The 13,467-nt window shown below is 44.5% G+C and overlaps 1 protein-coding gene and 1 long non-coding RNA gene across 2 annotated transcripts; one reads left to right on the top strand and one right to left on the bottom strand.

The window, feature by feature from the left end:
- The first annotated feature begins 446 nt into the window (after positions 1–446).
- Positions 447–3,279, top strand: LOC136551901 (uncharacterized). The gene is made up of 3 exons (XR_010782689.1): positions 447–1,001; positions 2,676–2,742; positions 2,836–3,279. It is a non-coding gene; the product is annotated as an uncharacterized lncRNA (long non-coding RNA).
- A 4,069-nt stretch (positions 3,280–7,348) lies between these two features.
- Positions 7,349–9,385, bottom strand: LOC136551900 (F-box protein At1g10780-like). Its single transcript, XM_066543431.1, has 3 exons — positions 8,355–9,385; positions 7,972–8,252; positions 7,349–7,862 (listed from the first exon to the last, which is right to left on the bottom strand). Exons 1-3 carry the CDS (start codon positions 9,103–9,105, stop codon positions 7,626–7,628), a joined length of 1,269 nt encoding a protein of 422 aa, XP_066399528.1. The 5' UTR covers positions 9,106–9,385; the 3' UTR covers positions 7,349–7,625.
- Between the last annotated feature and the right edge of the window lie 4,082 nt (positions 9,386–13,467).

The following is a 13,467-nucleotide window of genomic DNA, read 5'->3' as shown; positions in this document are numbered from 1 at the left end:
TTTTGGGGTAATTATGATATAGCAGTGGTGTATAATTTAAAATTTGGTGTGGGGTATTTCAGACCTTTTTTGTAGTGGTGGTGGTGGAATTTTTTCTTTCTTTTTTTTACTATAAAAACTAGTAAGGAGCCATTTTTTGTTGGCTAAACATATCACTTGTTAAATATAAGATGAACTTATTGAATACGAAAATGACTCAATTTAATATTCTTGTGTCTAAATGTGTACCATATAACAGATACATCTCTACTATAAGGGACCAATCAAAATTACGCTTGGTCTACCCAAGAATTTGCCCCTCCCATAGATGACCTCTGCTCCATTCACCTAAAAATTTGCACCTAGAAAAACCTCCGCTTGCAAACCAACGACACAGATCTGCTCTCAGAAGGCTTCACCACGATCGTGTGGCCACGGAGAATTCCAGGCTTCAACGCATGCCTCGCTCGTGTGATCCCCGCACCGCGCCCAGGCAAAACTTCCCCTCCCGATCTCGCGCGTCGCCCTCTCCTGATTTTCGGTTCCAAAACAGCGTCAGCTTCACGGTCACCGAGTTCGACGCGATCAAGGAGCGCAAGGCCCTTGCGGGAGTTCCTGGACCATGCCAACAGCGTCCATGCCGCCAGCAGCTGCACGACCGTGGCATGTTCAACGCTAGCAAGATGGTGGCGCAGATCTAGGAGGTGGAGGCGCTGGGGACAGACCTCTTCATCGTGGGCAAGGTGCCGGGACTGCCGGCGCTGCTTCGCCTCCGCTTGGCCTCTCCCAGGCCGCTGCTGCTCCCGATGCCTGCGCTGGTGGGACGGGTGGGGCGGAAGGCATCCCGGGCTTCGACACCTACGTGGGTGTCATGGAGTTGTACTGACACCTACGCGGGCGCCATAGAGTCGTACGACGCCGATGCGGGCTACTTCCGCGAAGGCTCTCCGATCGCTCGTCTCCATCCCAAGCAGCTGCTGCTGCCAACGCCGACTCGGGGCATCTCGACCACGCCGCAGAAGGTAAGCGCTAGCTGCAACAGAAATGGTGTTGTTGGCGACTGGATTCTGTGCTGGATGATGGATGTTTCCCGTTGTTTTGATTGCGTTTTATGCTTTTTCATTTTTTCAATATATGTTTGGATTTAAAGAGGAAGCTGATGCCTCTCATCAAGAGGCTGCACACGGGGGTAATGCATTCCCTTCCTCTCTGCGATTTTGTTTCATAGATTGCCTAGTTGTCATGCCCATTGCGATCTGCAAGTTTAATGCTGGGATGCTAGAATGTGCGATTTTTTTGTAGTCTAGATGTTCAGTGCGGCCTGCAGCTAAGGCCTAAGGATGATATGAACATGTGGAGTCGTCTGGCTTTTTAGATTCTGTGGGTGTAGTTTCAGAAGTGCTTTTCTCATAGAAACGATGGTTAGAAAAATTGAAATGGTTCTACCCCGTAATTTTTTAATTTCGATGCTTTGGCAAACCCTGGTTCAAACTTGCAGTAGAGATGGTTGACTTGAGTGCATCAATAATTTTGCAGTAGTAGGAAATGTAATATTTTGCTAAAGTGCAGTGCCATGCTGACAACAACTGCATGATCTGAAGGTTTTCTAAGGTTCCCAGGTTAGAACAGCTCGGAAAATACTGCGTTGATGTTGAAGTTATGAACAGAGAAACCCTTTTACACGGAAGAACATTGGCAATCTTTATCGTAAAGCATATAAAATATGCAAGTTCAAAGAACATCTTATAGGTTTTAAGACTTTAGGCAATAGAAACCTTTGGTAGTGGTCAATCTGCTAATGAACCATGGCCATTTAGTGTAATCCGTGAATGTCATATATTGCACTCCCTCCATTTTTAAATATATGACATTGAGGACAGGCTAGAACTAATTAGCTTGTTCTAAATGTCATATATTTAAATACGGAGGGTGTATCTGTTAACGGTCTGTATATCAATCCTGAATCAATTAATAATCCTTGTTTATATTCAACAAAGTACAGTAAGTATGTTTCTTTACCAAATTACTATTGTATGTTCATTTGTCTCTCGCAAGGTAGATAGACTCCTTTAATTTGCCTTTTCTGTTTCTTTTGTTCAGTCGCATTCAAATCAAGGCATGTGAGGTGTATAGTCAGCAGTTATGAGAATTCTTTTATGCATAATACTATAGGTTTCTTTTTTGAAGAGTCTGTTCTTGCAAACAATTTTCCTATATACGTTAGTGTTACTCCTATTGTTAATGAGCCAATCTGTGACCACAAGGTGAGGTCCCGGGCCTACTTTTTTTTTTTCTAGAACCCAAGTAGTTCTAGAGTTCAGACAATGATCTCTTGCTACAGAAAATGTTACCTGGGTGTTTGTTGAGCCCTGAAAGTGGCACGATCTCAATTGTCTCTTTCCAAATTAAATCACTACTGACACATTACAAAGCTACATTCTTTCTTAAATAGTGTAATCATTAGACGTCACAGGTTATATTGCATTTTTTCAGGATTTGCAGGCATGCTTTCTTATGTGCCCTTCTTTTTTTATTTATGAAAAAAAATAATCTAGGTGAAATGGGATACTTGATGGGATGGGCTAATTAGCGTTGAGCACAATTATAAGCTTGATGTTAGCTCTCTTTCCGTTGCATGTTTATGAGTCTACATCTCAGGCTAGATTATATTTACAGTCATTTGATTGTCTTATCAGATAATATTTCATCTGGCTGGGACTTCAGGCAAGCCTATGGGCTATTGGCAAGCAATTGCGGCTTCTGGTATGTGTTCCCTATGTCAATGATAATGCAACTATTTTGGCTGTCTCAGAGATTAAATCAATGTTGTGTAACTTGAGTCCACTGGACATCCAGATAAAGCACCAACTAATTAGCTCTAAGGGCACCTTATGAAGATAGTGGAGCTTGAAGACCTGAAGCCATCTTGCTGCCTAGGCATGTGCTCCTGTAGGAATTGTATTTCTCTGTGCATATCTTTCTAGCTGCTGGTTTGCTGTTGAAGGTGCAGTACTCGAGTAGTTTTCTTTTGGCTGTTGTTGGGTGCAATACTGGAGTGGTTTTGTCTTGGTTGTCGGCTTGCTGTTGTCAGCAGCAATACTAAAGTAGTTAATTGTGTTTGGTAGTAAAATTATTCGGGCCTTCTGTTTATAACTACACTGCAGGATTACAGAGCTGACCTATGTGACTGCGTGCAAGCAAGGCTTGCTGATGTTTGTTGCTGGAAATTGTTTAAATTGCTTTTGCATGAATTGTAAATATTTTCTCAATCTATGTTCATGAGTTTTCTTTATTTATTTTTTGTTTTGTTTTGTTGACACGTGCAAGTACAACCTGATGGCTCATGAGCTCAGCAGGAAGGCTGGTAGCTGCAAAGCTTAAGAATTGAGAAGTTTGGAGTGGAGAGAGAAAAAGTTGTGCATGAACGTGCATGTTTTGCCAATATGTCATGTCAAAGACTGAGTATTGTTTCTAGTTTTGTCTTGTTTTGTAATGGTATTATTGTTGAATCCATGATAATAAAGTTGTCTTTGGCAAAGAGGTCAGTGTTCCCGTTGTAATATTGGATCTAGATCTTTTGAAATTATAAGTATTATGCTGGTAAATCACTTTTTGTTGTTTGATTTGGATTACTAAATGTCACCGTAGCGTTAGGGCGGGTATTATACTAGCCAAAGGAGGAGATCAACTCGATAGATCGAGTGAAGGAGGTATGTAGGTTACTAAGAGAACACTGAACGAAACCACGTTCCTCTAAATTTTGAATTTTATCTTCACACTGAGTGATCCTAAACCCTTGTCATTTCTCCGTGTTTATTTCTCATTTAGTCATCTGTGGAGCCAAATGCACGGCCGGCTCAGAAAATCAACAGCCGTGTTATTCGCTATTACAAAGCAGGAGCCACAGAAGCGTCAGCGCTCGCGCCCGCGCCAGCGCCAGCACCAGGACCAACCTAAGAAGACCGTGAGCCTTGGAGACGGAACACGATGCTTTTAAAATTCGTCTTTCTACTCAAAAGTTTGTGTGTTGAGTATTGATAATTTCTTTGGTGAAACAGGTGGCACGGTTGCTCACCTCTCGAGAGATTAGGTTGGAAGATCTTTGATGAATTGAAGTTAACACAGATGTCTCATTGTCAACCGGCATGCCACTGACTACTTAAAGAATGATTATTAACTAGGATTATACCCATACGTTGCAATGAGAATAAAAAATAACAGCATGATAATTGTATTTTGTACGTGTGTTGTACCATAAATAAAAAATAATGTTTTGAATGTGACGTTCACAACATCATGTTTCATTGGAGCTTCACCAGAGTTGTCCGGTGTGAAGACCATAGCAGCCCTGGATATACCTGGTGCACATAATTTTTCTGAGTGGAGGGGCAACGGCTAGTTCTTGGACTTGGGGCTATAAATACACCTCCGTCTCATGCTAGTGGACTCTGTTGGCATTCTGAAGATACACATACACTTGTTGGTGTCCAAGAGAGGTTGGGGATATTGGAGTGATTTGGATTCGCTAATTCAATATTAAAGACTCGATTAGTGCTTAGGGGTTGTGCATCCACTCTTTTCATTAGACTTAGTTAAGTCAAGTGAGAGTCTATGCTTGTTACTCTTGTTGATCGGCATCACCTAGATGACTTGGTGGTGTTGTGGAGCTTGGTGATCTCTTGGTGGTGATTGTGAGAGGCCTGACTCATGGTGTAAACAGTTGTGGGTGATTCTCTGTGCCGGAGTGTCGAAGAACCAATCCCTAGAGAGCACTTGGTCCTTGCGCGGATCAATGGGGAGCAATACCTGGCAAGGTGCTCCAACGAGGACTAGTGGGGAGTGACGACTCTCTGATACTTTAGAAAAACATCGTCATGTTCCTAACCCTTCTTCTTTACATTTAAGCAATTTACTTTCATATATTTGCATTACTAGAATTGCCACGTTAGTCTAGGGTTGAGATTAGGTTGAAAAACTTTATGCGGTAGGCCAGAAACACTATTTAGGCACAAGGGGTGAGATGGGTTAAGCGATAGAGTTTAATTTTGTGAGAACTTTATATTAGTCCAATTCGCCCTCCCACTTAGGCATCCTTTCACTGGGTAAGTGTAGGTGCTCTGGAAACACCACACGAAGGCCATGCCGAGCTTTGTCCAATCCTGTAGAGAGTTAAATGAGAGGTGCTCGAGCCAAGCTCTAGTCGAGTTAGCTAGGAAGATGAACCGTACTGGATATAGACCATGGAGTATCCATTGTCTTTTGTTTTAGAAAATAAACAACGGGACAAATATACAATTTATTTTTTTATTAGTCAGATGCATACCCATTAAATAGTACTAACACTTGCTTCATGGTGGTGTTCTCTGAAAGTTTCGCAAATTTCATGCGGTGTGGTAGAGAACCGATTTCTTTATTTCTTGCTTACCACCATGGCCACGTCATCAGCGCACAAATGGTTATTCGAAAATCCTTCTGCTTACTCTGGAATTTTGGTAGGACATCCTGTTCTACCTAGATTCTTTCGCTTTTCAGGTTCCGTTGTCATGCCAAAATATAAAGCTTTAACCTGGTTCGGTTATCAAGAACGATTTCATGGAACGATTCCCAGCCAGAATGGTTCACTGATTTATATAACCTTGATCAGCTGGAATGGTTCCTAGACCCATTCCTGGATAACCGAACAAGGCCTCAACCGGCCCAAGCTATTTCAGATAAACACCTTCTGCCAAAGCTCAACACAGAGCTTCCTTTTCGTCAAAAGGAAAAAACACAGCTTTCTTAATTCTTAGGGCCGTCTAGGCTGGCTGTTGCGGGCTTTCTTTTCTCCAGTTCCAGTCCTTTGGATTTCAAGAGAGAACCCGTAAAACAATTTTCTTATCTGTTCGACCAATTTGTCTCAAGTGAGGCAAGCTTACACCATCAGCTCACGAACTCAATCAATTGATCAATTCACTCTCTGGAATCTTCCATTTCTTTTATATCGCTTTCTTGCTTCTATTGCCTGCAACTCGTTTCAATATGAAAATACTACTAGCTGGTATCCGAAAGGTCGAAAAAAATATGTTCATGCTGCAACTTGCAATACAACAGACCCCATCACAGACAAAACAAGCAATGCAGTAAAAAGCCTATTGCAAGAACAAAAATATTCAGGTGCAGGATGATATAAAACCTGCCCCAAGTCAACCCTTTTGCTACAAGCTTTCCACAAAATTAGAAATCGCGCTGCACTACGGTGACGAAACATCAGATCGTTCAATGAGCAACGCTAAGATCAATATACTATGCTCCCATGCTAACTTGCAAGTTGCAACAAAAAAGTAGCCCCAAATACGTATATAAATTGCTCATCTTTGTCATTACGGAAAACAACTTAAATAGATCCCCCTCCCCACCCCCAGCCACCAACACCCCCTAGATCTGCATCTAAGGCCCTGTTTGGGATAGAAAGTCTGGAACGGAAGGTACAAAAAGCATTAGAGGATCAATTATAGGTGAGCATGAGAAAACATTCATTACAAATTCTAGTAGGTAAGATCAAAATTGGTCATGCTAGATGGGGTGCGACAAGAGCTAACATAGCTCAAGCTAAGGTATTAACTAAACACATGTCTAACATACATAAATGTGTGATGCAATCATGCAAATAAGAAAAATTATGAGTGAGGATAGAAGGCATATAGAGTATAAGAGAAACTTCAAGAGCCTCTACAAATTTTAATCTCTATATGTATCTATTCGAAGAGCCATTCAAATATTCTCTTTGTAAATCTCTCAGATTTTTGTTCACTATACTCCAACAACTTATCATAACTTTCCTTGCATGAAAAGTTCATGAGAAAACTACCATATATTGCATTTAGAGACCCATGTAGCCTCTCCAAAAGTGGAAAGCGAGAAAGGTGATTTTGGAGAGCAGAAAATATGGAGAGTCTATTGGAGCATGTTTTTTTGGGTTTGTTTTCTAAATTTTGTGACCATGTAGAGTGCCTCTTGGAGATTCTCTAATAGGTAACAAAAGCATGTTGCAAAAGGACAAACTTTATAGAGTATCTATGTGAGTATTTTATTAAGAAATGCATAAATAAGAGAAGGCAAAGATGGCAATTTTGGTTAGATATGGGCTCTAAATTTATTCATGGAGTTATAACACTTGTGTCTCTTTCAAAAATATATGAGAACCCAATCCGCATTGACCACACAAGCACTCAAAATGCTGTGCTAAATAAACAGCCACAGAATAAAGTGTCTCAGTTGCCCAATGTATAGATCTAGATAAGTAAATTAATGTGTCATAATTCATAATAATAATAATAATAAGAAGAAACATCCTTCAAAAAAAAGATAGCGAACAGTAAGCAACATTGATGTTCATGGTTGAAATTGTTCATAGATGAAATGTTTGCTATGGCAACAAAGACGGCTACAACAACAATTTGCAGGCACAATACTCAATGAAATTGTTCCAACTCCTCCCTCTAGTACTCAATATATAGACTAGATGAAAAAAAAGAAACTTAACAAACCACTCAAAAGGTTGAAAATGGATCCTCCATCAATAATGACAGTAAAATTATTCTGGAATGGTATAAAAAAAATCGAGTCCTCAATCAAATTAACTTTAAGAATCAAAACAGCACCTCCGCTTATTCAATTCGCACTTTCCTGTAGTTCATGTACTTGAACTTACATATCTCCTCAAAGAACTCATCAGCAGCTTCATGGCAATTCTTCATCTGTGAGATTCTGATGACCATCGTCCGCAGCTTCACACTGTACTTCACAAGCGACTCGAGAGTGTTCAGCTTCTGTTCAGCATTGAGCGGGGACCGTACAGTGATCAGAACCTCTTCCAAACAAGGGATGAGGAACCTTGAATTCAACTGCATGCACAATTCAAACGAATTAGCATGGCACATCGATCTGTCTAGCATACCAATCAAATTAGGAACCCTATTTCAATGCGGCTATAGGAACGACAGCCCGACTCACATTTTTCAGGCTATTTTTCTGACACAGGGCAGCGAACATGGCACCATGGATCTCAAATTTGCGGAGCTTGGGGTGGCTGTCGAAGAAGTCAACCAAATCGACTTCCGGGAACGGCTGGAGTGCGTCCAAGTCCCCACAGAACTCTATCTTCATCACTAGATGCTTCACCTCGCTAGCGCACTGCAGCACCGAGCTCACTGCGGCCCAGTTCCACTGGACACCGCGCAGCGAGAGGTGATCCAGATCTGGGAGATTCCCAGTATCCACCTTGTGAACCCTCCCTGCATCATCCCGTCGCAAAATTTTACATCACGTATTCACGTCAAGGCAATACTAATAAATTGAGTAAAAAGTAACCAAGATTCGAGATGCGTGTGGCTCACCGGTGCTCTTGGCAATTGAGAGGAGGCGGAGGCTGTGGCCACCACGCAGAGTGATCCAAGTGAAGCCCTGGATCTCGAGCGACTCCAGGCGAGGCGCGGTGAGCAAGAGCGAGCAGTTGCTGGCGCCGAGGATGTCGAGCCGGCACCGCTGGAGCAGTTGAAGGTCGATAGCCACCGTGCCGGAGCAGTCGCAGCCAAGCAGAGACAGATCGGTGAGGTTGGGGCACGCGGCGATGGCGTCCCTCACGGCGCTATCCCGCAGCGGCGCACCGACAACCTCCAGCACGCGGAGCCGCCCCATCCGGCCCCACGCGGGCGCGGCCGTGAGAGACACTCCCCAGAGCCTGAGCTCCTCCAGGTTCGCAGCCAGGCCGATGCAGTCGAGGTGCCCACCTTCCGCCACCTTGTCGGCGGCGCCGTCCATCCGCAGCTCGAGCACCCGGAGCGTGGCGCTCCGCGCGGCGAGCCAGGCCGGGAGGCACGCGATGGAGAAGGGGCAGTAGATGACCAGCTCCCTGAGGCGCGCGACGGAGCCCACCATCCGGCCGATGACGTCGTCCGCGGCGCCCCTGGCCGCGTCGAAGGCGTTCCGCGGGAAGAAGAGCACGGGTAGGTAGGGGACACAGTCGCGCCAGCGGCGGCAGACGCAGGCGCAGGCGGCCACATCGCGGGCGTTGCGGAGCATCGACAGGATGTGCTGCACGACGCCATCCGGAACGGAGTTCATGCCGACCTCGCCGTCCCATTCCATCCGCGGCGCTCGACGAAAGGCAGGGGCTGGGATGTTGTAGGTTGTGTAGATAGATAGGAGAGCTCGTGTGAGTCGTGAGGAGTGGGTGGGTTTGAAATTTGAAACGGGGGAGGATCCCGCTCATTGGGAGGTGGGATTTTGAAATTTCGGTGACCGTTCGCAGGGATTCGGCGAATTTGAAACGAGGAGAGGCGACCAGCTCTGAGGGTTTCCTTTCCGCATCGGTTTCCCTCGTTGGCGGCGGCGCTGCAGCAATGATGCGGGCAAGCAGAGAATCATGGGTCTAGACCGTGGCCCTGGACTGGTTGTCGCTTGGTCTGGACTCTGGACTCTGGCGCTCGTGGGTGTCCGCGTTGATTTGATTTGGTGTCAGTTTCTGTAGCCCTGGCGTCATGGCGTGGTAGCTAGCGCCAAGCCGCCGTTGAGGGCACCAGCACAGTGTGTGTAAAAGCAGTTGTTAGGGTTTGGCAGGGCTTCACTTCATTAGTGAAGCCATTTTTTTTTCTTCAGCTCCATGAACAGTTTCACCGGTGGAGCTGAAGCGGTTTTGGTAAACCGTTTGATAAAATGGCTTTCCTGTGAGAGCATGTTTTTAAGAGCCTAGAGAAGAAGCCGGGAGAAGCCACTTTTTTTTTTGCTCCATCCCACCCCAAATCACTGTGAGAGCATGTTTTTAGGGGCTTCACAAGTGAAGGTATTTTACTTTACCCCGTTTGGTAGAAAACGGCTCCAAACAGCTCCTGAAGCCGGTGGAGAAGCCCTGCCAAACGGGGCCTTAATAATGGGCTATGAATTTCCGCAAAATTGTTTTTTATAGAAAAGATTTCTTCTAAAGATACTTACCCTCTTTGCTGATGAAATTTGGCTTATGTTGATGCTTATGCTGAAATGTTGTGAGAGAAAAACACTGTTCCATGACTGAAAAGTAGTTCTGAATAAGCTGAAGCAAACAGGGGAACTAATAACACTATAAGCAGGTCATAAGCAACATATAAATATAAATATTTTCTCCCTCTTCAGGCTATATCTCACCCGCTTACTATGTCCATTAATTATTGTGTCCGCGACACTTGTGTAGACGTAAAGAGATGTTGCAAGTGCGTCATCGGCTCACCACCAGATATCACCGCCGTAAGGCTTAGCCGCTGCAACCACAACCGAGTCGAGTTCACACCCACTCAAATCAACACTCTATCCATCAAAACCGACCTTCTTTATATTGAATCGTCCATACCAAAAACAAAAATTCCACCTTCTAAATCTAGGATGCTTCAGGAGCAACGCGTCCGCTTGAGTGGTTGTGCCAGCGAGGATGACAGGGAGCCCGCCAACGCTCATCCCTTCCTAGCTTTTGAGCATACAACCATTCAACTATGTGTTACGCTATTGTAGCGGTGGTAGGAGCAGGACATCGAGGCCGACGATGCAGCCACCAGAAACCACCTAGCCATGTGCATGTCTTCCGTCGGTGGGTGCTGGGATGAGGCACCTCTTCCCATCCTTCGCCCTCTTGTCGGAGGTGATTGTCGTTGGACGATGTCTCCTCGGAGGTCCTTGTCGCTAGAGAATCTCAATCCATTAGAGGTTGATTTGGCGAGGAAAGAAGTCAATCCAAGGTCTTGAGACTCCATTGGGTGGAGCTATGGAGAGAGGTGTAGACACACAAGACACAAGAGATGGGGACGACTGCGTTGTATGCACGACAGACGTAGAAAAAGAAGGGAGGCATCGGGGCAAGAGAGAAGAATGGTTGAGTTGCTTCTTTTATTTTTAGCTAGCTCATTTATAAAGTTCATGTGGACCGTAACATTGTGGGGGTACATGAACAACTAATAAGGACCATTACGTGGGACGTACCTATATAGACTACTTTCACCTGTATACATTATTTGTGCCCTCAAGATGGATTGGCTAAGTTGGATCCACTAGCTAAGCACCGTCTCATATAAAGACCAAAAGCTATGTCTATAATCAAGATATCAAGAGATGTGATAGATAAATGAGAGGAAAGAGAAGATATATGGTGAGACAAAAAAAATATTTTAAAGAAATCATCTACTAGAAATAAAGTTTCTACGTGTAATGTCAACATGACTTGGTAAGTACAGAAAATATCTCATAGTTTCTAGGTTGTGACTGCCCTAATAGGTAGGGATGGAATCACTCCCGCGGGCGCAGGTGCAACATCGGATCCGCGCGTGTCTTCGGGTCGGGGCCCACGATGGTGTCAGGTCGGGTGCGGATACGGGTGCATGTGCGAGTGTCATATTTCACCTGCAGGGCCCGAAACATATGTTTTCCTATTCCCCCTCCAATTAGAGATCTAGAATTAATGTTTGATACAAGTCTATGTGTCGGGTTCATAAATCCAGGGTCTCTAATGGGCCTGCTTCCCAGCAAAAGCTTGGCCCAGCAGACGACATTACAAACAACACGTAACTCCTGGGCCAGCCCAGATACCTAACGACAGGCCGGAAGAGCGATCCAGTCTTCGATCGGAAGGCCTAGCCAAGGAGGGGGTGACGCTCACTTTCGACTGCGACCCGCTTCTCCGATCGGAAGGCCTGGCTAAAGAGGGGCGACACTCGCTTCTGACTCCGACCCGCTTCTCCGATCGGGAATACACCGAACCTCTGCCTGCGGCTCTTCTCCGACTGGCGCGGACGGAGCCGACTGGGAACGACCGGCCGGGGACACCCGCTCGATGAGTACCCAAGAAATTAGGCAGAGCAAATAAGGTAAGGCGCTCAAGTCAACCGCAATACCGAGGACCATACCCTGCACACCTATAGGATAGTACTGTCAAGCCATGCTAGAAGGGTACTTTACAGCCTTCTAGACATATCAGAACACGAACAGTGTTGCGGGCGCCGATATTTGTCCTACAGTATGCGACATTTGTCATACCAGAAGAACGCGATGGAGCTTGCCATATGCCTCTAGGCATCAACAATATTGTGGGCGGCGACAAACTGTCTTGTACCCGATGACGTGAGCAACAAGACTAGGAAGCGCACATGCTCTCTCTCTCTCTCTCTCCTAACTTGTAAAGCCATCCCCTTCACCTATAAAAGGGGATACGCTCCCTCCTAAAAGGGAGAGACGATCATTCCGACTCTCTCTCTCTCTGCTAGCTTTAGATATTCTGAGCACTCGAACAGCTTCACGGCTCTAGAACTCTAAAGCTACACAGAGCATATGTTCCAATACTTAGTGCATGTAGGAGCTTCCGTCACTCTCGGCCTTTCAGTCCAGAGTCTGACCGGACCTCTAACACCCCCATCTTACTCTCACTCGTTTGTAACCCCACAGCAAACTTCGAGCACCTGGGCTCAGGAATAAAATCACCGACCGACTCAAACTGGACATAGGGCACGTTGCCTGAACCAGTTAAACCTTGTATCATTGGGTGCTAGGCCACATCCGATCACAACGTATGGTAAAACGATAAATATTTACTTGTTGGTCACTTTTTGCACCGACACTACGTAAACTTAGGATGATTTGTATGGATTGTGTTGTCTACATAGTATGTATTAGGCTAGATCTAAGTTGTTGTGAACTTTCGATTCATTTTTTACGACAAAAACCATGGGGGTCCCTACACTGATAATTTTAATTATGTGTTATTTTGTCTCAAAATTTATATTTTTATAGCTTCTTATTAACACACTCGCAGGTGATCCAAGACTCACAGGTGCGGGTGCGGCATTGCACTTGTGGGTATCATTTTGAGGTTGGGTGTAGCCAAATATCACGGGCGTTGTCGAGGGTGGGTTTTTCCTCCACCATCTCCTTGCCTGACCCGTTGTCATCCCTACTAATAGGAGTAAAAATTAGCAGTTTGAATTCAACTAGACTAATTAGTAGTTCAACTAATTGTTATTAAGCGTCTAGATGATAATTAGTACTCCATACATCCCAAATTATAAGTCATTTTTGCTTTTCTATGTGCATAGTTTTTGTTATACATCTAGATATACGGTATGCCAAGATAGCTATGTATCTTAAAAAAGACAAAATGACTTATAATTTAGAATGTATGGAGTAATATCTCATTGGTTATCCCAACTAGCTAATACTCCATCTGTTCCGATTAGAGTACATTGCAAGAAGACACATTTGTTCTCCCACCGACCTCTATCCATATGTCTTCCCAATAGCAAACCGAAAAGGAATGGCAATAGAGACATAACCATCTACGCATCTAGTTTTTAGCTAGTGGATCCAAACAACATCCATATAATAGTTAGCTAGTTAATATTAGTTGTGAACTATTAGCTAACTAACTATTAGCTGCTAACAGATCCAAACAGTGCATGCCTAAGGCTAACCTTTAGTTGGAGCTAAATATTATCCAAC

This window comes from Miscanthus floridulus, chromosome 4, assembly GCF_019320115.1.
Source record: "Miscanthus floridulus cultivar M001 chromosome 4, ASM1932011v1, whole genome shotgun sequence".
Lineage (NCBI taxonomy): Eukaryota > Viridiplantae > Streptophyta > Magnoliopsida > Poales > Poaceae > Miscanthus > Miscanthus floridulus.
The sequence above is the reverse complement of the archived record's forward strand: the minus strand, read 5'-3'. Positions and strand labels throughout refer to the sequence as shown.

Bases quoted from the DNA above. Each gene is read 5' to 3' on its own strand.
- LOC136551900 (XM_066543431.1), bottom strand. From the start codon at position 9,105: ATGGAATGGGACGGCGAGGTCGGCATGAACTCCGTTCCGGATGGCGTC. The intron at 8,253-8,354 runs GTGAGCCACACG...GGGATGATGCAG, and splicing joins CTCAATTGCCAAGAGCACCG to GGAGGGTTCACAAGGTGGAT. The intron at 7,863-7,971 runs GTGAGTCGGGCT...TTGTGCATGCAG, and splicing joins AGAAAAATAGCCTGAAAAAT to TTGAATTCAAGGTTCCTCAT.